Genomic DNA, 20,675 nt, shown 5'->3' with positions numbered 1-20,675 from the left:
ATTAATTTTAAACAAACAAAAAGAGTTTTCAACAAAAATGATAAATCATCCATCATAAACATTTTTTTTTAACTTAGTACTTCTGCTTTCAAATAATTAGTAGAATTTTTTAAACCAATAAAAGCGAATTCTCAATAAAATAGTTAAAGCCTCCCAAAATAGATTAATTTTCAAACAAAAAATTGTGATTTTGCACAAAAAAATGCAATTTCTACCAAATTATATGAAATTTCAACAAAAAATAACAAATTATCACCAAAACAGTTCAACTTTAAACTAAAAAGAATAAGTTTTAAACAAAATTGTTGAATTTAAAAAAAAAATTAGTTAAATTAACTCCAACTTCAGTTTATAGAAAATTCCCTGGAATTTCCTGACCAGTTTTAAGTTCCCTGACTTTCTGGAATTCCCTGACCTGTAGCAACCCTGACATTGTTTTCTTTCTATTTAAATCGTGAAGGATCAGAATGATTCAAAAGAGTTGTAGTTCCATTGTACCATATTTAAAATGTTCTTCTTTTAAGTTCAGAAAGATTCAATTTTGTTTCATCTTCTTAGAATCCCGAAAATCTATTTTCGAAAAACAATTCTACGAATTTACTGATATCTGAATTTTGAAGCCAATTATTTAATAAATCACAAATTTTTTCTTCAAAATTCGAGTTTTGGACTTAATTCAGATATTCGAATATTCCGTCATAAAATGTGGCCTTCTATGAGAAATCCTATAAGTTTATTGAGTATTATGTAGAAAAAACCATTCTTGTGGCCTGGTGAATTTTTTTCATGAAATTAAATTTTCAAAATGTTCTCAGAAACAACAAAAGATAAATATATTTAAGATAAAAGTGTATGAGAAAAATTACAAAAATATATTTCCGAAAAAAAATTCTCCTCACTTTAAGTTTATCCCAAAAAATACGGGATTTTACAGAAAATTTTCTTTTAATATTTTCAAAATTCGAAGAAAAAAAAGCTCATTGCCCCTCGCTTCCAATACTCTCCCTTCATTTTACCTCATTTTTCCATAATTTGTATCCCTTCCTTGCCCCTATTCCCCTCATTTTCTCTTCTCTTTTTACCCAATTTCTCCCAATTTTCCCTATTTGGACCCATTCACCATAATTTTCTCTATTTCCCCTACTTCTGCTCTCCTCATTTCCACGACTTCCCCACCCTTCGTTTCACCTCATATCACATAATTACCCTCCCTCGCGTCCCCAACTTACTCTTACCCAAGGCTACGAAACCCTAAAAATTTGTTTTATTAAAAGAAAAGAAATTCTATTCAAATAAGTTGTTTAGAAATAATAATAGTGTACAATAAAAACAGTTTAAGGGTAATTAATGTAAAGTTCTTCATTAACCCATCAACAGCGGAAATTTTTTTGTATCACGGATTTTCAGCTCCTTTTCGATGTTTCAGTTATATTACTTTAAGTAACCCAAACTAATTAGCTAATTTAATCATTTAACTAATTAATTAAATAAGTAATAGTTGAAAGAAATAATATCAATGAAAATATAACTGTTAAGTTTGAAAGTACTTTCAAACAAAAAAAACTGTTGGAACCTTTCGGGAACTTAAAATAACGTATTAAAAAATATAATTTAAAGAAGTGACGGCATGCGTTAATTTGTACTTGTAACGTATTAAACAGTCGCAAAGTGTTCAAACAGGAAAAGATTTATTATGAACCTATCATCCGGCACAAAATAAATGCGAAGTGGCTTCAGGAAGGCGCGGCATTTTAGCTGCACTGGAGGGGCGCTTTTTACGCCGGACTGTATACAGTTCTGTTTCACTAGCGCTTCAACCGCGTGGAACGCTAGGTCTTTACAGGAGGTAACATCGAATGTTGCATCTCGTGACTTCGAATACACTCAGAATAGAAATTACCAATACATTTTTTTTTATTTTCCTTCATATTATGAATTATTAAATAAAAAAGACAATATCAGTGACAATGTGACAAAATTCGATACATGAGCGTGCAATGGAGTGAAGTTATAGAGAACAATCTTTTTTGTTCTGTGTTTTTTTGTCAATTCTAAAAGACTATTCTGTTTTATAATTTTGTTACATTTAAACATTATAAGCGAGGATAAATAATAATGTTTTAAAGCTGTGACTTTCTGTGATAAATTTAGTGTTTGTAGAATATAAATTATGGGCTTCGATCCAGTTACCGAGGAACAACGGAAGCAGTTCTTCCGGCAAGGATACGGATCTCACTTACCGGGGTAAAGTTTAAAACTTTAATCTTTCTTTTATCGTTATAATAAGATTTTATTATTTAACAGTAAATCCCAGAGATATTATTTATATAAAGTTCAAGCCAAAAAATGTATAATTAAATCAAACAGAATTCTAGTTAAATATGTCCTTATTTTTTTTCTGGTTAGTGTAACCAGAATTCTGGTTAAATTACCCAGAAAAACTGGAAGGGCATATTTAACCAGAATTCTAATTGTTTTAATCAGAAAATTTTTTGAGTGTTGGATAAAAGCGCCGAAAAAAATTAAAAACTACAATTATCAGATGGCAGATAATTTTTATCAGGAGGCCAATAAAAATTATCCATCTTAGGATAACCGTAGTTGAGAACTGTTTACAACGTTTTTATCCAACTTCAAATAAATAATATCCCTGGGATCCTTTGGAACTTTTTATGTTTAGAATCAAATAATATACGAAATACCCTCATAGACTTCGAAATAATATTTTTAAGACATAAATTAAGTGGGTTTTAATCAAATTCGTATTTAAAATAAATAATCTGCAATAAAAGTGAAAAATCTTACTATGCATATTTAACACGCACTCATTTACTTATACTACTTATAAAAGCCCTCAATCATAAACAATATTAATATATATCTTGAAGTAAAAAGCACATAATCGTACATAATACGCATATCTTTCAGCTATTGATATTAATTGTATAAGTATATAATTAACATATATATATATTATATATTATATAAATATATAATAATTTTCTACTAATTTATACACATACGTTGTTTTCGATAAGAAGAAATTAGAAGATGTTTTTCATAATATTGTACGTAATTTTCAAGTTTAATGGCACTGCAAAATTTTCCACGTAAAAGATTGTCTTCTATTCTATCGCAAAAAACGGTAATTGGCATAAAATTTACCATGAATAATAATGACATCATGCTAACATCGAAGATAACAAATTCTAAGACTTTGAAACTTTTTTTTTGTCTAGAAAAAATAGTATAACATAGCATGAACACTTTTTTAAATACATATCTGTTATAATTATTAAATTGAGAATTAAAGAATAAATATAATTATATAATACAAAAACAACACTGAATACTTATAAATAATCATAATCGACATCATATATAAAATCACATTTGTTGGTTGACGGTAATCCGATGTCTGAGAAATGTCAGCTTAACATTATTCAATTCATAACTCGATTATCACCAAGACTCTTGATGCTTTTGTTAGCAGTTACCGGTATTGCATAATATAATATCTAAGTGTGATGAATGTCGCACTCTGACAGATGTGCGAAAAACCTTCAAAATGCAGTTAACACATTTCTAAACTTTGTTATGCACATGCGACATTTACGATCTTACACAAATTAATTTATTATGATAACAATCATTTTTTGAAATATTGGGCAAAAAATACTCATTGAAAAAAAATATTATATGCAATAATTTTTTACGACCGTCATCATAAGACTCCTCTTTAAATCTTAATTATTTAAATATTTTTAATTGGAAAAGGATAATGAAATTCACGGAATCATACAGTTATAATTTAAATAATATTCATTCAAGATTTTCTTCTTTTATTATGATTAAAATCATGGCTTGAAATATTAAGCACAAAATATTCGCCTTAAAAAGTATTATTATATGCAATCATTTTTCTCAACCATTATTATAACGCTACTCTGTAAATCCGAATTTGTGAAAAATCACTAATGGGAAAGAAAAGAGGCAGTCACGGAATCATACAGTAATAACTTAACTAATTTTCATTACAGATTTTTATTTTATTTATTATGATAACAATCATGACTTGAAATGTTTAGCAAGCAATACTCGCTTTAAAAAATATTATGATATTCGATGATTTTTACAACAATTATTATAACACTACTCTTTAAATAGACATTAGTTAAAAATTATGAATGGAATAACAAAAAGGCAGTCACGGAATCATACAGTTATAACTTAAGTGATTGAAACCTTTTATGATTAAGATTAGAATAATGACTTGAAATAATGAGCAAACAATATTCACTTCAAAAAATGTTATTGCATGCAATTGTTTTTTACAACCATGCCACTACTTTTTAAATCTGTATTAGCTAAAATTCACTAATGGAAAAGAAAAAGGAAGTCAATTTTTAAAAAATTATTATGATTAAAGTCACGACTTTAAATATCAAGCAAACAATATTCGCTTTGAAACATATGCAATCATTTTATTACAACCATAATTATATCACCACTATTTAAATCTGAATTAGCCACAAATCACAGATTAAAAAGCAAAATGGAAATCAAGGAAACATACAATTATAACTTAAATAATTTTCAGTATTTTCTTCACATTTCACTGCATTTGAATTAATCAATATTTCATTTGAGTTATGCTATACTTGACTAAAAAGTCATTGAAATTATTTTTACGACAATTTTAGTAAGTTTTTCAATTAGCAATTAGTTAAATATAACAAATTTTTAATCAAACTTAAAAAAACTTACGAAAAAATGTAACAATTTTAAGCGTAACGTTTTAAGCATTAACATTTGATATGGAATATTCTAATTACATTAAACAGATTAAAAAATCATAACATTTCGGAAATTGAAATATTTTAAGATAAACAATTTTATTATGCAAAAGTTATTGAAATTCAAAGATAAATAACAGTACGTATTTTATGTCAATTACTTGATTGTTATTAATGCTCACAGTTGCCTTTTCAGCTTTTTGATTTGCTATACTTTACATTATTTTTTTTCTTATTTTCAGGAAATAAACTCGGGACTGCCACAGCCTAATTTACTTGTAAAAAGTAAAAAATTAAATTGACTGAAAATGAATAATATTAATGTGCATTAATAATGTTACTAATATTCTTTTATATAAAAAAGAATGCTATCAAATTTAAAGTAAAATTGGCATACAATCAGAAGAATTCCAGGGAATTTAAAATAATTTAGCGAGAGTCAAAAAAATCAAGAAAGTTCAAAAGAATTAGAATCTTTTGAAAAAAATTGAGGAAGAATTCAAAATGAGCTTAAAAAAGTTCAAAATATTTAACTAATTTCGGTAATCAGAGTCAATTTAGAAGAATTCAGGGGAATTCAAGAGACTGGTAAAATTCAAAATAATTTGGAAAAAATGTAATTGAACAAAATTTAGAAAATCAACAATTTCTCATCGAATCGAGGAAATAGAAGTTGATAGAACTGAGGGCGGATTTAACAGGATTTAAGGCAATTGAAAAAAATAATAATTACAAAACAAATTATTTAAATAAAATCGAGTGAATTTAGATACATCTAAGGGAAATGATAAAAATTCTATGAAACTCATAAAAAATTCAACGCGAATTTTAAAAAAAGGAAGTAACATAAACAAAATTTAAATTTTAAAAATCGCATTGAATTCACAATTAAAATTTGAAATGAATTGAGAAAAATTCAAGGTATTTCAACAGAATTGAAATGCCTAGGAATTCGAGGTGAGTTTAAAACACTTTAAGGCGTATTAACAAAAATATAAAATAAAGCCATTGAATAGAATAAAATTTGACTGAATTTCTAAGAATTCAAAAAAATTCAAGAGAATTCGATGAGATTCATACAAAATTTACAAAAATGAAAAATAATTCAAGTGAATAGAACAAAAATGTTTTCATCCAAGAAATATCCAGTCAATTCAGATAAGTGGGAGTAAATATAATTAGTGAATAAGAATCTGATAAAATCCATAAGAATTCGAGGTGAATTTAAAAGAATTCAGTCATTTTTAAAAAAATCAGAAAGTGTGATTCAGAAGAATTCAGAAGTGACTATAGTGATCTTTTATTTTTTTAAATGACTATAGTAAATTTATTTTTAAAAAGTGGCGGAAAAATTGTTTTGAGAAAAAAGTGATTGAAGTGACAGGCCTAAGTAAAATGCAAATTGAGCAAACATCTATGACTCACTGAGTAAAATTTTTTAACATATTTAACGGTTAGTATTGAACAAATCTCTATAATTTTGAATCCGTGAGAAATGGATCACTGATTCATATCACTAACGATTAGATTCGGGGATCCATTTTTTACTGTTTGAATCAGTGAAATCTCACGGATTCAAAGCTAGAGAGTAGATGAGTCTTATAAAATAAATTCTTGAAATTGCGAAGTTCGCATATAAACATTTTTTTCTGTTAAATTTTGTTTCTGACAAATTCAAATGTTACGTAGGTATGAATTGCACTAACATGTACTTCCAAATACTGCAATGACGGCATTATGACCAGTGGCCTAAATCCCAAGGATTCCCCCGAGCGGTTTTATAATGAATCGTAAAAGAGATTCGTAAGATATGAAAAAAAATTATAATTTATTTACGTAATACACATGAATGTACCTGAATTAAAAAATTATTCAAGAAATCCTTCAAAAATAAAATTAAGATAGGCAAATTTACCATACTGAAAAAAGTTAAATGTAAACAAGCAGACATTTTACGTAAAGTTTCAAGAATAAATAAACTTTAAACAAAGAATAAAGTTTAAGACAAGGTTCTCTTCACATTTTTGAAAGGAGTCAATATTTGATTCTCACTCATTACATATACATTTTCCATAAAATCGAGTGAAATCTTTTCGAATCTTTTAAATTACCCGAAAATGTTAAATTCGTCCAAATCCTTTAAGAAATCTTGAAATTTGTTAAGATCCTAAAAAAATTACTGGAAAATATGTCTATTTGTTTAAATACCTTAAAATCCTGTAATTTCTTTTGAGATCCTAGAATGTCTTTAATATGCTGAAATCCCTTGAAATCTCTGAAATCCTTACAAATCCCTGGAAGTTTCATGAAATTTTATTTCAATTTATTTCCTAAAGTTCTCTAAAATGTAGTTAGAATTCCTTGAAATCTTTTATATAGCATTGATATCCTGTATACCTTTAAAAATTTTCTGAAACTTTCTGAAATCCTACGAAATTCTTTGAAATCCCTTAAATATTTGGAAATTGCGTTAAGTTCTTTGGAATATTTTTAAACACCCTAAACTTTTTAAAATCCTTCGAAATCTTTTTAATCTTCTCATCCTCGGAATCTTTTAAAATATACTATATTCCATTCAAATACTGTGGAATTTTTAAAATACCTTTGGTCTCGTTAAATCCCTAGACCTTTTTTACATTTTGTACAACGTCTTTAAATATTTAAAATTCTTTTCAAAATGCTTAAATTTCATGATATTTCATTTACTTTCTAAAGTTCTTTAGAAATTTGTTGAATTTCCCTAAACTTGAAATACAGTGAAACTCTTTTATACCGCCGATTTTGGGGCTGACCTTGAGTGTGAATTAACTCATTGTAGCCCGCTCCGCTTTTGTTTGTTCACGCTTGACTGCTCGCCTGAGTGATAACCGGAGACCCCGCGGCCCCGCGCAGTTCCTGTTATACCTACCTACGGCGCGGCTTCAATTCTCGGAATGGCAATAGAAGGGAGGGCTATTAAAGTGTCTCACTGTACTTTGAAATCCTGCAAATTATCTTGAAATTTTTATTATCTCTTACAAAATTTTCAAAAATGTTTAAAATTTTGAAATCCCCTGAAACAGTTGAAACTATTGAAATCTCTTTGAATCCCCTGGAATCTTTTAGAATACTCTAGAAGCTTTGAACTCCTAAAAGATCCTTTAAAATCTCTGATATCAGTTTAAATCCTTTTAAACTCTTTGGAATCTGTTAAAATCTTGCGAAATTTTTACAAACCTCTTTCATTGGTTTGAAAATTCTTAAAATCATTTGGAATTTTCAAAATCTTGAAATGTTTTAAATTTCGATTTTTGAAACGGTGTACGTTATTTTAGCCAACCTAGCGAAGAAGTTTCAATTTTGTTTTGAATTAAATTTTTCATTAAATTTTTCTATTTTAATTCTAGCTTTTTCCTAAAACTTCTTCATCCATGAATGAAAAAATAAACTAATTCCACGCTCTATGTAACCAAACTATTTCAAATTGAAAATAATGTTGGCAATGAGAACAAAGAAAAGGATGGCTAAAATACTTTAGCCTAACGGGAGCATTTTTTTGTAACGCGATATGATCGGCTGAGCGTAAACACCTTAGCTTTGTTTTATTTACTTTCTTCCTGAAGATATACAAATTTACAGATTTACGTTTTAAGTGAGTACCTCGGTGAAAACATCGCGCATTCTATCACATATATATGGGTGATTCTCTAATCTGTATATTAAGGTCACTTTTGATAGGAACAATTTTCTTTCTAAAAGTAATTAGAAACATGTGTTTTTTTATCCAATCTATTTATTAGTCCTAGAATAAAAATTTTTGAAAGTATTTAAGCAAAAAATATTTCTTTCGTGTTCTTTAAACCATTTTTTTTAAAACTTATCGGTCATTTTTTAGAATCTGCGTTAGTGATTCGATTTCCATAAAAATGAGTATTCTAAAGTTTTTGGGGCCGCTTAATAAAAATATAGTATCTGATTTTGTAAAATAAAAATATGTATAAATAACAATTATTAAATTTTTTCAAGAGTTTTCAATTCTAAATCTTCTGAATTGAAAAAATTTCAAATGATTCATCAATTTGGAATATTTATAGTTAAAAATGATGTATTTTTTAACGTTTTTTTTTATATGTAGTTCAATTTTGAAAACTTGGAAAAGAAAATGATTAAATTTGGAATATTTTCAATTGTTAAATAGAAAATGCTGAAAATTTAACATTATTTTTCGGATAGTTCCATTTCAAAGATTTACCATTAAGAAACATTCCATTATTGAAGATTTAAATAAAAAATTAATTCAATTTTAAAGATGTATGATTAAAAATTCTTAAATTACATCAAGAGTTACGTCAATTATAAATTAAGGAAATTTTAAATGTAAATAATCAAAATTATAGAATATTTAATTGTAAAACTAAAAACTTGCATAATTTTAATTTTTAATTTTAAAAATTAAAAACTTTTCAAGTATTCAATTTAGATGGTTTACAATTAAAAGTTCAACAAATTTGGACAGTTACGTTTGAAGATTCTTAAATTTTGAAAATACAGAATGGTAAATTATTCAATCTATGAGCATTAAAAGATATATAATTTTCAACCTTTTTTTTAATAGTTTATTTTCTAAGATTTCCAGATTACTTACAAAAGAAAATGCTTAAATTTGAAATATTTTTTATTGAAAGTTTTCTAACATACTGCAATTTTGAATGCTTCTTTCAAATAGTTTCATTTTAAAGTTTTGAAATTGAAGAATATTCAGTTGTGAAGATTGTAAATAGAAATTTATTCAATTTTAAAGATGTATAATAATAAAAAATTCTTAAATTACGTCAAGAGTTTTCAATTCTACATCTTCTGAATTGAAGATATTTCAATTCAGGGCATACAAAGGGAATATGCTTTAATTTTGAATATCTACAAATCGAGATTCTAGAAAATTTTTTAATGCTTTTTTGAAATATCTCCATTGCAAAAGAATTAAACTAAAAAATTATTTAATTGTGACGATATAAATTAGAAATTTATTTAATTTTAAAGATGTATTAATAAAATTTCTTAAAATTCCTTCAGAGTCAAAAGTTTTAAATTTTAAATCTTCCCAATTGAAGGAATTTAAAATGTGAATGATAAAAATTACAGAATATTTTATTACAAAAATTAAATTTTGCATCATTTTTCATGTTCAAAATTAAAAGCTTTTAAAGTCTTGAATTTAAATGATTTGCAATTTAAAGTTCTATATTACGATAATGAAGAATTACATTTATTGAAAGTTAATGCATTTCGTGAATTCGCATTGAAAATTATTCGATTTTTAAGATTTATATTTTCAATGTATGTAATTACATAATTATTGAATTTGTTATATTATATAATACACACACATATATAAATTACTATACATAGTATATGACATTATTATAAAATTGTTTTAAACCTTTTTTGGATAAGTTCAGTTTTGAATGGCTTTCTTGGAATAGTTCAATTTTGTGTATTTAAATTTGAACATGGTTAAATTCGGAAGATTGACCATGGAAATTTATTTACCTTTATTAGACTTTCAATTTAAAAATCTTTCATTTTGAACAGATAATATGGTATTGTTTATTAATTTTTAAGAAAATCTTATAGTTGTTTGCATGTTGATTAAAATAAAATGCTCATCGCTCATTAAAAATATAGGGTGAAACTTGCAAGCTTTAAATGATCCTGTGTTTCAGTGAAATAAACTGAAAATGTATATAAATGAATAATAGATTTTTATACATACGTTGGAAATTGGAATAAAGAACGATTTTGGGCATGGCTTGCAGTAGTCTTGTTCGTAAATCCAGACCGCCCGGAAGTAAACAAGCAAGGCCGCTAAACGGCTTCTGTTTCTGTTGTAAGCAGCGCCTCCTGTTTAAACCAAGTTCCAGTGCACTCTTAAAGAGTAAAAGTCAGAACTTTTATTTTTTATTCCTGGTTTTGAAAATCCTTCTCAAACTGTATAACTTGTAAAGAAGAAAAAGTACTCTCTTCTCGTATTAACAAAAATATAAAATAAAGCCATTGAATAGAATAAAATTTGACTGAATTTCTAAGAATTTAATATATTACTTTTTTAATATTATATTACTTTAATTTATTATATATACTTTTTAATATATTTTCCGGATAAAATAATCTGTATCTCTCTTATTATTTCCGTCAATGTTATGAAAAAGAAGAATGCTATTGAAGAACATGTTTTAAAATAAATATTCGCTAATTTATCACTCGGAGAAGCAATGTAGAAATACTCATGTTTCTTTTTTTTTAATTGAGATGTCTTTGCCTTCTCAACATCACTATCATCATAATAATCATTAACTAAAAATAATAATATTACTGGTAAGATAATGATCGTAGATCCTTACAATAAAGCAATTCATGCTGCATTAATCCGTTCGATAAAAAAATTATGGATCTAGTTCGCACGCAACCTGATAATGCATATTTGACGAGTAAAGTATCCCTTAAGTGGAACAAGACAATGAACTAAAAAGCTTTCTTTGTGCAAGCGCAGTTTCGTGAACATTCGCTTTTATTTAACTTCCTTGTGACATAAGTGCAAAGATTTATTTTAAAAGTTTTGCAAAGTTCTACACTATAACTGACATAGATGTAAACGAACTTTTTATAAAAAGATTAATTAAAGGATAAAATAGTAGGATTAATGAGGTTGTTGCATATTTTCAAATATATTTTTTTCCTGGCGAAATTAAAAGAGCACTAAATATAGAATATAATTACTTAAGGAAAGGTTTTTTTTAACAAGTTTGAATTTTTTTCAATGTGTGAAAAGTATACTTTTTAAATTTTCGCAAGATGAGGCATTATGATTGGGTCAGCATTCATATAACAACCCCAATTTTATGACAAAGGCTCTTATAAAATGAAAAAACAGGATAAATGTATGATTTTTTCTAAATGTGTATTTTTTATAGTTTATTTAGTTCTATCAACAGACATAAGCAAAGAAAAGCTTTACTTGAGCTTCTGAAAAAATCAAAAGTTTTTTAATTTTGTAATTACCTTGGCGTCTTTTGGCCATAATAAACAATGAGAATGTGTAGATTTTTAGTCTTCTTTGAAAACCTTTGAAAACTCTTGACGTTTTCTAAATGACGCAAAAATAATTTGCAATCTTCGAAATTTTTTTAATCTTCTGATACCATTGAAAGTTTTTGAAATCTCATGAAATTCCTCGGGATATTTTAAAATACCCTATATTCTTTCAAATAAATTGGAAATTTTAAAATCCCTTGAATCTTTTTTAATTCTTAAGAATCTTTTAAAATAATTCACGCATTAAAATCCTTTGCAAATTCCTTAAAAATGTATAAAATCCCTTAAATCTTGTGAAATACCTACAAATCCAGCAAAAATCGAGGAAAATCTCATAAAACATCTCGAAATCTATAATATCTTTCAAAATTTCATAAAAAATCATGAAATCTTTTAAATTCATTCCGTGAAATCTATCGAAATTCCTTATTATCTTATAGAATAATCTGCTAATTTCTTTTGAAATTTTGTAAAATTATTTGAAATCCCTTGAAAGTTTCTAAATATCGTAAATATGCTATCCAATATTTAAAATCTTTAAAATCTTCTGAAATCATTTGAAATTTTTAGAAATTTGATAAAATTCGATCAAATTCGGAATTTTCTAGTTCGGATATTTTGTAAGTCGTCCAATCGTATGTATGTAATTTTATTATTCGTAAATGTTATTCGGGAATTTTATAATTCCAGTTATATTTGTCGGGATTTTTCAGTCGTTCCGACTTTTTCCTTTTTTTTATTTGATTCATTTTCGAATTTTAAAAAATTGCGTACCTGAATGAAGGAACCCCTACCGTAACGAATCGTAAAAAAATCTCCCCCCCCCCCCATGATCTAATACGTAATTAAAGTATGCAGTGCCTTACATTGATTAAACCTTACTGAGCCTTAGAATAGCTGAGATATTTTAATGTTTTGAAAGGATCTATAAATCTTCACCTTGGATATAAGTGATAATTTAGTGGATGATTTTTAGCACGATTATTCTCTATATACGTCTTGAGGAATCATAAAACCTGGTACCGATCCTGGTACGAAGATTCTATACAACCCAACAACAACCACGCGAACTTCATATAATCACGCACTAAACTGCCCTTATGGCTCCTACAACCCTCAAACTTGGAGATTTTGCTGCTAAAATTAACTTCACCGTCATTCTAATTAAGATTAATTGATACATTTTTAAGAAAACATTGAAAATTAAATCAAAAATTAAATTACAATTTTGTTTATTTCAATTTGTATACTTTTCGATCATATCAACGTAACAGTTTATTTATCGGTACTAAGTTCAACATCTCATGCAATTCTTGATTAAAATAAAAAATTTTTGATTTAGAATAAAAATTAATTATATTAATTAATTTTATTATTATTCAAATTTCTGATTTTTAAGTTAATAATTTTTTACTTTAAATCAAAATGATTGCCTTTTTGAAATCGTAATGCACAATTCGGAAATTAATTCTTCTTAATGACTTAGTTTCAAGATTCTAATTTGAGAATGCTTCTATCTTTAAACGAAGCTTTGAAATGTGTTACTTTTAATCTGAAACTTTATATTAATTAAGGAGGAACATGTGAAGTTTCCAATTAGAAAGCATATCATGTTCACAGATTTTTGAATAATTATACTTTGAAGGTTCACAACATTATAAATTCTTCAATTTTTAACGAGGAAAATTACAATGTTTTATTTATTGTTTTTTTTACAGAAAGCAAATTTTATACCAAAAATCAATCCAATGTTAATACTACATTATATGATAATAATATAATAATATTCAATATATTTTAATTTTTATTATTATAATTTATTTATTATTATATTAATATTAATTAATAATATATTTATCATCTTTAAAATTTCAAACCTCTCAATTTAAAATTTTTTGAAGTGCAACGGTGAATATTTTCATATTAGAATTAGAATACAGTTTTCAAGAAATAAGAAATACAGAAGACTTGAGGCGTAAAGGAACCCAAAGGTTCTTGAGGGAGTTTTGTCAAGCAGGTCAAAAATTCAGTCAGTCTAAAGTGCTTGATTGATATATTCTGTATTCTACAAACTACTAAAAAAGATTATATTTTTGAATGTGCCATTCTAAAACAGTATTTGAGGCTGAAATAATTTTTTTTTGCTTCAAAAGCTTGAATTTGAAAATGTCAAATTTCACAATTTTATAGTTTTAAATTCAAATATTAAAAATGTCAGGAAAAACTTCATTGTTAAATATTCTAAGAATACAAATTTAATTTTGTAAGCCTTTGGATAGTCGGTTTTAAATTTAATAATTTTCGATTTAAATATTCTAAATTTTTGTTTTTAATTTTAAACAAAATCGTCTGAATTTGTAAACTTTTCGACATCGTAGAACATCCAGTTGAAATACTTGATAGTTGCGCGATTTTCAGTTTCAAGAATTTGTTATTAAACAATATGGATTTAAATGGCTCAAGAATAAATTCAAAACAATGAAAAGTAAGAAAAATTCCTAAATTCAAAACTTATAAACGAGAATATTTTAGAATTAGGCATTAAAAATAATTGGGATATTTTTTATTTGAAAATTTTCCAAAATATTGAACATTTCAAACTCAACTTAAAAGAAAAACAACAATTTCGATTTGAAACGACTAAAATTGTGCAATTTACAAAATAGGAATCAGATTGATCTTGTTTTGTATTCTTATTTTTAAATTTCAATTTAATATATTAAAATTGATTAATATTTTATTGGAAAATTTAAAGAATTAATAAGAATTCTAAACAGGTGTTAAGCATTAGAGTATTTGAAATTAAAAAGCTAAATATTGTGTTGTTTAAAATCAAAATAGATACAAATTAAACAATAATTTAATAAGTTCTTTAATTTTGAATGGTACAATTTTCGAGTTCAGAATTTTTATGCTGAAAAATAAACTTTCAATTAAAGTTAAATTGAAATTTTAAACAGTAATTTAAAGAGATTGATTATAAAAAATGTTTAATATTAAAATTTAAAAATTTTTTTTATATAAGTGAAATTTTTTCCATTTTTATCAATTTCAGGTTAAAAATTTAACTCTTTTGCTGAAAATTCGCCTCTTGGCTTAAAAGTTCAAAAATTTCATTCAATTTTTTTTCTTTATTGACTCAAAAGCTTTTTTGGTTGGAAGTTCAACTGTTTTATTGAATTTTTAAATAAAAATCAACTGTTTTTTTTATTAAAAATTAAAATCCTTCTTGGGTGCAACATAAAATTTCACATTTTTCGTTGAGAACTCATCTTCGTTGGTTAAAAATTAATTTTTCTGGTTTAAGATTCATCATGCATCAGTTAAAAATGAGTCTTTTTGGATTCAAAAATTCAACTATATTCGTAGAAAATTCCACTATTTGGATGGAAATTTACTTTTTTCTTGAAAACTCATATTTTCGAGATGAAAATTCATCTTTTTTGTAGAAAATTTTTCTTGGCTTGGAAATTTAATAGTTTGGTTGGCATTAGTGTCTTTCCCGACTGAAAATTCTTTCTTGGTTGAAATTTCAGTTATTCTGTTAAAAATTCGAATTTTTCTTATGAATTTCACTCTTTTTAATTAAAAAGTTTAATATTTTTTTGTTGAAGTATCAACTATTACATATTTTTTTGAGAATTCATCTTTCTGAAAAAGTATTCAAATACTTGGATAAAGTTAAACTACTTTGTTAAAAATTAATTGGTTTGTTTAAAGGTTCATCTCATCAAAAAGAATGCACCTTCTTAATATTTGTCGATCATCGAGAAATCATTTCTTTTTTTTTATTTCACTTTGAAATACAATTTTCATGGGCAAGGCGTAACTGTATCTCCTGGACCTCGAGATTAAAAAATAAATAGAAAAATTCGTAATATATTTTATATATAGTATAACAAGAAACGTGAAGTAACTAATAATGCAAAATAATTTGGCTACGTACCTTTTTAGCCTAAGTTCTCTTTAATGTAGGAAAAATTACAATTAACATCATCTTCTTGTAATAAATAAAACATTCTACAAGAATCAGCATCACATTTTTTTTAATATACTCACCTTCTGAAGGAAATACTAATCCGTTTTTATATACCGCAAATTACTTTTTTTTGTGTGAAGCAGCCAAACTTTTGTGGGTGACCGATACTAATTGAAAAAGATTCACTTTCGAAGCTTCTTGTTTCCTAATTTCATGGATTTCTGAATATTTTTCTTACAAAATAAATCAAAACTTTGTAAAAAAGGGGGAAAAGGAAAAAATTGGATAAAAATTTTGATTTTTCATTGTTTTAGGAGATTTTCCAAATTCGAGGGGAGTAATGAGGAAAAGGGGGGCGGACAGTGATCCCTGCAGATAACAAAAAACAGTTTTAAGGCCACTCTCTAGCCTATAAGTAGTTAATTATTGGTGCAGTGAATAGTCAGATTTTCTAAATTTCACCTCTTTTATGAAACTGATCTTCAACTGACTTTCTCATGTTGAAAAAGAGTCAGCGGAAAATTGATGTGATGGACAAAAGTTCCAGAGAAAAAAAGCGAAAAAAAACTAACAGGTATAGGCGAATATGAGCATGTTGACAATCAATGTCAGTAAATGAAAGGATAGAATGGGAGTGACTTGAAATCAATGGTCGATTACTGCACCGTGACCGTCACACAGTAGAGGTTCACTTTGTGGGTCACCAGTAGCCCACATTTGGAGCTCTACAACTTCTTCGTAAGACCTTCATAACTGCTTTTATACAATCTAAAACGAGTTTCTATAAGTTAGACTGAGTTGATCTTTACTGGAAAATCACATTAAAAGTGAATAAATCTTGTTAAAACAAGGACAAATCGATTATCAGGAATCATTAACGATTATACAAAGCATGAAGTTAATTTATCACAGGCTTTGAATGCTATATGGAACTACAAAAGGTATCAAAATAGTAACCTTATAAAGAAAAAAGTGTCCTAAAAAAATGTCAAATTAATCCTAAATTCTCTCTCCACCCCCTCCACCTATTATCTACTGTCCCTTCTCAAAACTCCCCCTTCCCCACACTTCCTCTACCCAGTTCTCGTCCAGTACTTCCGCTTTCCTTATGTTCCCTACTTCACCTCCCTTTATTTCCCAACAACTCCCCTACTTCCCCTCCCTTCATTTCCCCTAATACTCATACACACCCACCGTTAATTTCCTCTAAATTCCCCTACTCCGCACACTTCATTTCCCCTTAATTCTCCCACTTCTCCCTTCATTTCCTCTTAATTCGCCTCTATTTCTGAGTTAGGAGTTTTTCCTCGCTTTCCATTCTTGGAAAAAAGTACGATGGACGGTAGCCCGGCCAAACTGTATGGTTTTCTGCCCAAGGCTGCCCTAAACAGTTATCAAAAAAGGGGTAGTCCATGTATTACGTACCACTTTTTTTGACGATTTTTAGACCCCCTTGTTAAGACGTTAATTAATTCGTATAAACCTCCCACTTTTATACTTTCCCTCCCCTCATTACATCCTTCGCTTCTCGTAACCAACTTCTTCCTCCACTACTTTCCCTTCTCCTCGATTCCCCTGCTAAGAACTTAACCCCTTCCTCATTCCTCACTTCCCTCTCCTACTCACACTCATTTCTGATAAGTTCCCCTCACTGCCACTACCCTAATTTTCAATTACTACCCCACTTTCCGCATCCCTTATCTCCCTTATTTTAACATTCGCCTCCCCCTTTCCAACTTCTTTCTCAACTACTTGCCCTTCTCCTCGATTTCCCAACTAAGATCTTTACCCCTTCCTCAGTTCTTACATCCTTCCCCTACTCACACTCATTTGTAATAACTTCCCCTTACTTACTAACCTAATTTTCGTTTACTTCATCTCCTTCTGCACCCCTTATCTCCCTTATTTTAACATCCCCCTTCCCTTTCCAACTTCTTTCTCAACTACTTCACCTTCTCGATTCCGCAGCTAACAGTCTTCTTCCCCAGCCCTCACTTCCCTTCTCCTACTCATCCTCATTTCTAATAATTTACCCTTCTTCCCCTCAATCCCTCTAACCCCTACTTCCTACTCATCATTTCCCCTCACTTCAACATTCGCTGACTCCTTTCCATCGTCTCTCAGTCCTGCAGCACAGGTAGCTCAAAGGGGCAATACAAAATGTTAAATTATAAGGAAATGAAATGTACCTGCTGTATAAAAAAAAATCTGTCCGCGCTCGATAATGCATTTACCTTTTGCTACACTCTCGATCATTACTCGTCCCCCATATTTTTGCATTGGAATTTTAAAACGAAAGGTCAAACCATCGACAGCTGAAATTTAATTATTGTTAATTCTCTTTTGTTAAAGCTCTTTCGGCTTTAACGAACATATTCTTGTCAAGTTCCTAGCGAAAAAAAAGGTCAAAAGACAATTTTCAGATCCAATTTAAACAAAACTTTGTTATTAAACATTTTATTCCACCTTGTTTCTTTTTGTCCAAAACTATAATTTATTTGTAATTTAATTTTTCTCGTTTAAGACAAAAACTACGCTTCTTATCAAAAAATGATTGATAAAAAATTTGTAACTCTTTTTTTGGTGAATGACTTTCATCTTTTACATTTTCGCAGCTTGCATCGTTTAACCAAATTTTTTATTTTTAATGTTTTTTACGAATAAAACCTTCACATCAAATCTAAAAGTGAATAATAACGCATTTGTAGGCCTTTTTGGGTGCATAATTTTTGTCTCGTCATCTTTTTTTCGTATTGAAACTGAAAAATGGAATTGTTGATTTTTTATTATTCTCTGTGCCACAAAAATGTTAATTTTCAATTTTTCATGAAAATTCAAAAAATTGTTATGATAATCTTGTAGGACTTTTAAAAAGTCACCTTTTTGCATCTCTTGACTTTTTACGTATCGTGCATTGTTTGGCTTCAAATGCTCATTTTAACTTATTTTTTTTTTAGATTTTGAAATACTTATATAAAATATATGTTAAATTTATTTCTGTACCTCGGCCTGGAATTGCTTATTTTCATATTGCAAAATAAGATTCAAATTTCGTTTATCATGATTACTTTAATATTTTCTTCTTATCTTTCATTACATTTTATTTTTAGCTACCTTCAAAAATGTATAATTTTTATAAATTTATGTTATTACAATTCATAATATGAATTGGTATTGAAACAAAATTATTTTCATTGTCTTGTTTTCATAATTAACAAAGCTGCGCATCCTATACAACAATTGTTATTAAACATTTTATTGCAATTTGTGACGTTCTTTCATAAATTAAATCTTTCATTTTCAATGTTCTTTTTTATGATTTAAACCAAACATACGCATCCTAGAGTCAAGTAGCTTGTGTTACGCGTCAAACAAATTAATTTTTTTGTTTTTAATGCTGTTTTCTAAGAATAAAACAAAGAAATACGCGTCCTATCAAAAAGTAATTTACAACCAATGTTTTTAGATCTTTTTTGGGTGCACCATTCTTGTCTATTTATCTTTTTTCGTACCTTGTATAATTTGAACAAAAAATTAAAGTTTTTATTTGGTTTGCGCGATCAGAATTTGAATTTTCAATTATTCAAGAAAATTAAAAAAGTTTTTATGGTAATCTTGTAGGGTTTTCGAAAGGCAACGTTATTCTTCTCGTTACTTTTTTCATGTCCTGCGTTGTTTGGCTTAAATTTCTATTTTCGTGTTTTTTTTCTTGTTTTTTTTTTGTTTTTTAATTTTGCAAATGCTATAACGCTGATCCTTTTCTTTTTATCGAAAAAAGTCGTAGGTATAAATGGGTGGACTTTCCAATTACTACGAATAGCTGTACATAGATTTTTTACGTTTTAAAAAAAGATGGTGTCCAAAATTTTGAAAATAACAAAAAAAAAACTTGCGTGAAAAAATATTTTTTATTTTCTTTCGTAGTATGTTAAGGATTTGAAATTTTTCTTCATCACGGGTAAGTGTGACGCGTATAAAAAAAAACACTAAAATCAAAATTTTAAAAGATTGTGCTTTCATTTCTGTTAATAAAACATCCCATGATGTTATAATTCATAAGAATCTTAATGAAATTTAATAAAAATAAAAATTTTAAATCTTACATTAGCTTTCCAGTGATGATTAAAAATTACATATTTTGAATTACATTATTCCTAAATTGACTTTAAATAATTTGTCTGTGTACATTTATTTCAAAAAATGTTACTTAGCAATTATTATTACGCACTTACCTTTTTTGCGCACAAATAAGGTTCATCAACCTCTTTAACTCACCACGAACTGCTGGCAGATTTTCGTATTTTACAATGAAAAATAATAGATATGACACTTACCTTGAGTCAGATTTTTAATTTTCTGTCTTAAATTATCGTTATAAAAAAATAAAAATGTAAATTTTTCAACAAAAAAAAAACAACAGATATACAAGAAAAATATAATATATTCCCAGAAACAAAAAACTGATTTATAAATTGTTATGAAACATTTATAAAAAATCAGAAGTAAAGAAGGATTTGCTGTACAAAATGCAATTTATTCAAAACATAAAAACCACGACTCTTTTCTGCTTGACCAAAATGATTCAATTATTTTGTGCATTTTTACTCTGCCGTAGTACAAGTATTTCAATTTTAAAACCCATTTTAAAATGCAAACTGTTTAACATTTTATTCTGAACAATCATCAAAAAAGGAGTTCAAAATTTTATATTTGATCACTTTTTACATATACGAGGGTAGTTCAATAAGTCCTTAGAATGACCAACATATGGCGCGCGAATCTCTCCAAATCATCTGTTTTCAGTCAGCACCACTCCCGACTAGATATAT

The 20,675-nt window shown here is 27.4% G+C and overlaps 1 protein-coding gene across 2 annotated transcripts in view; it reads left to right on the top strand.

The window, feature by feature from the left end:
• The first annotated feature begins 1,791 nt into the window (after positions 1-1,791).
• LOC117167282 (protein FAM166B-like) overlaps positions 1,792-20,675 on the top strand; it is a 32,036-nt gene continuing 13,152 nt past the window's right edge. Inside the window, exon 1 of one of the 2 annotated variants that reach the window (XM_033352100.1) lies at positions 1,792-2,244. In XM_033352100.1, coding sequence (XP_033207991.1) covers positions 2,171-2,244 — 74 coding nt within the window. In that variant the 5' untranslated portion in view covers positions 1,792-2,170. The remainder of the gene's footprint in view (positions 2,245-20,675) is intronic. The other variant, XM_033352099.1, reaches the window with a different exon arrangement.

The sequence above is a fragment of the Belonocnema kinseyi genome, chromosome 2 (genome assembly GCF_010883055.1).
Source record: "Belonocnema kinseyi isolate 2016_QV_RU_SX_M_011 chromosome 2, B_treatae_v1, whole genome shotgun sequence".
In the NCBI taxonomy this organism is placed as follows: Eukaryota; Metazoa; Arthropoda; class Insecta; order Hymenoptera; family Cynipidae; genus Belonocnema; species Belonocnema kinseyi.
This window is presented reverse-complemented; position numbering and strand designations above follow the sequence as displayed.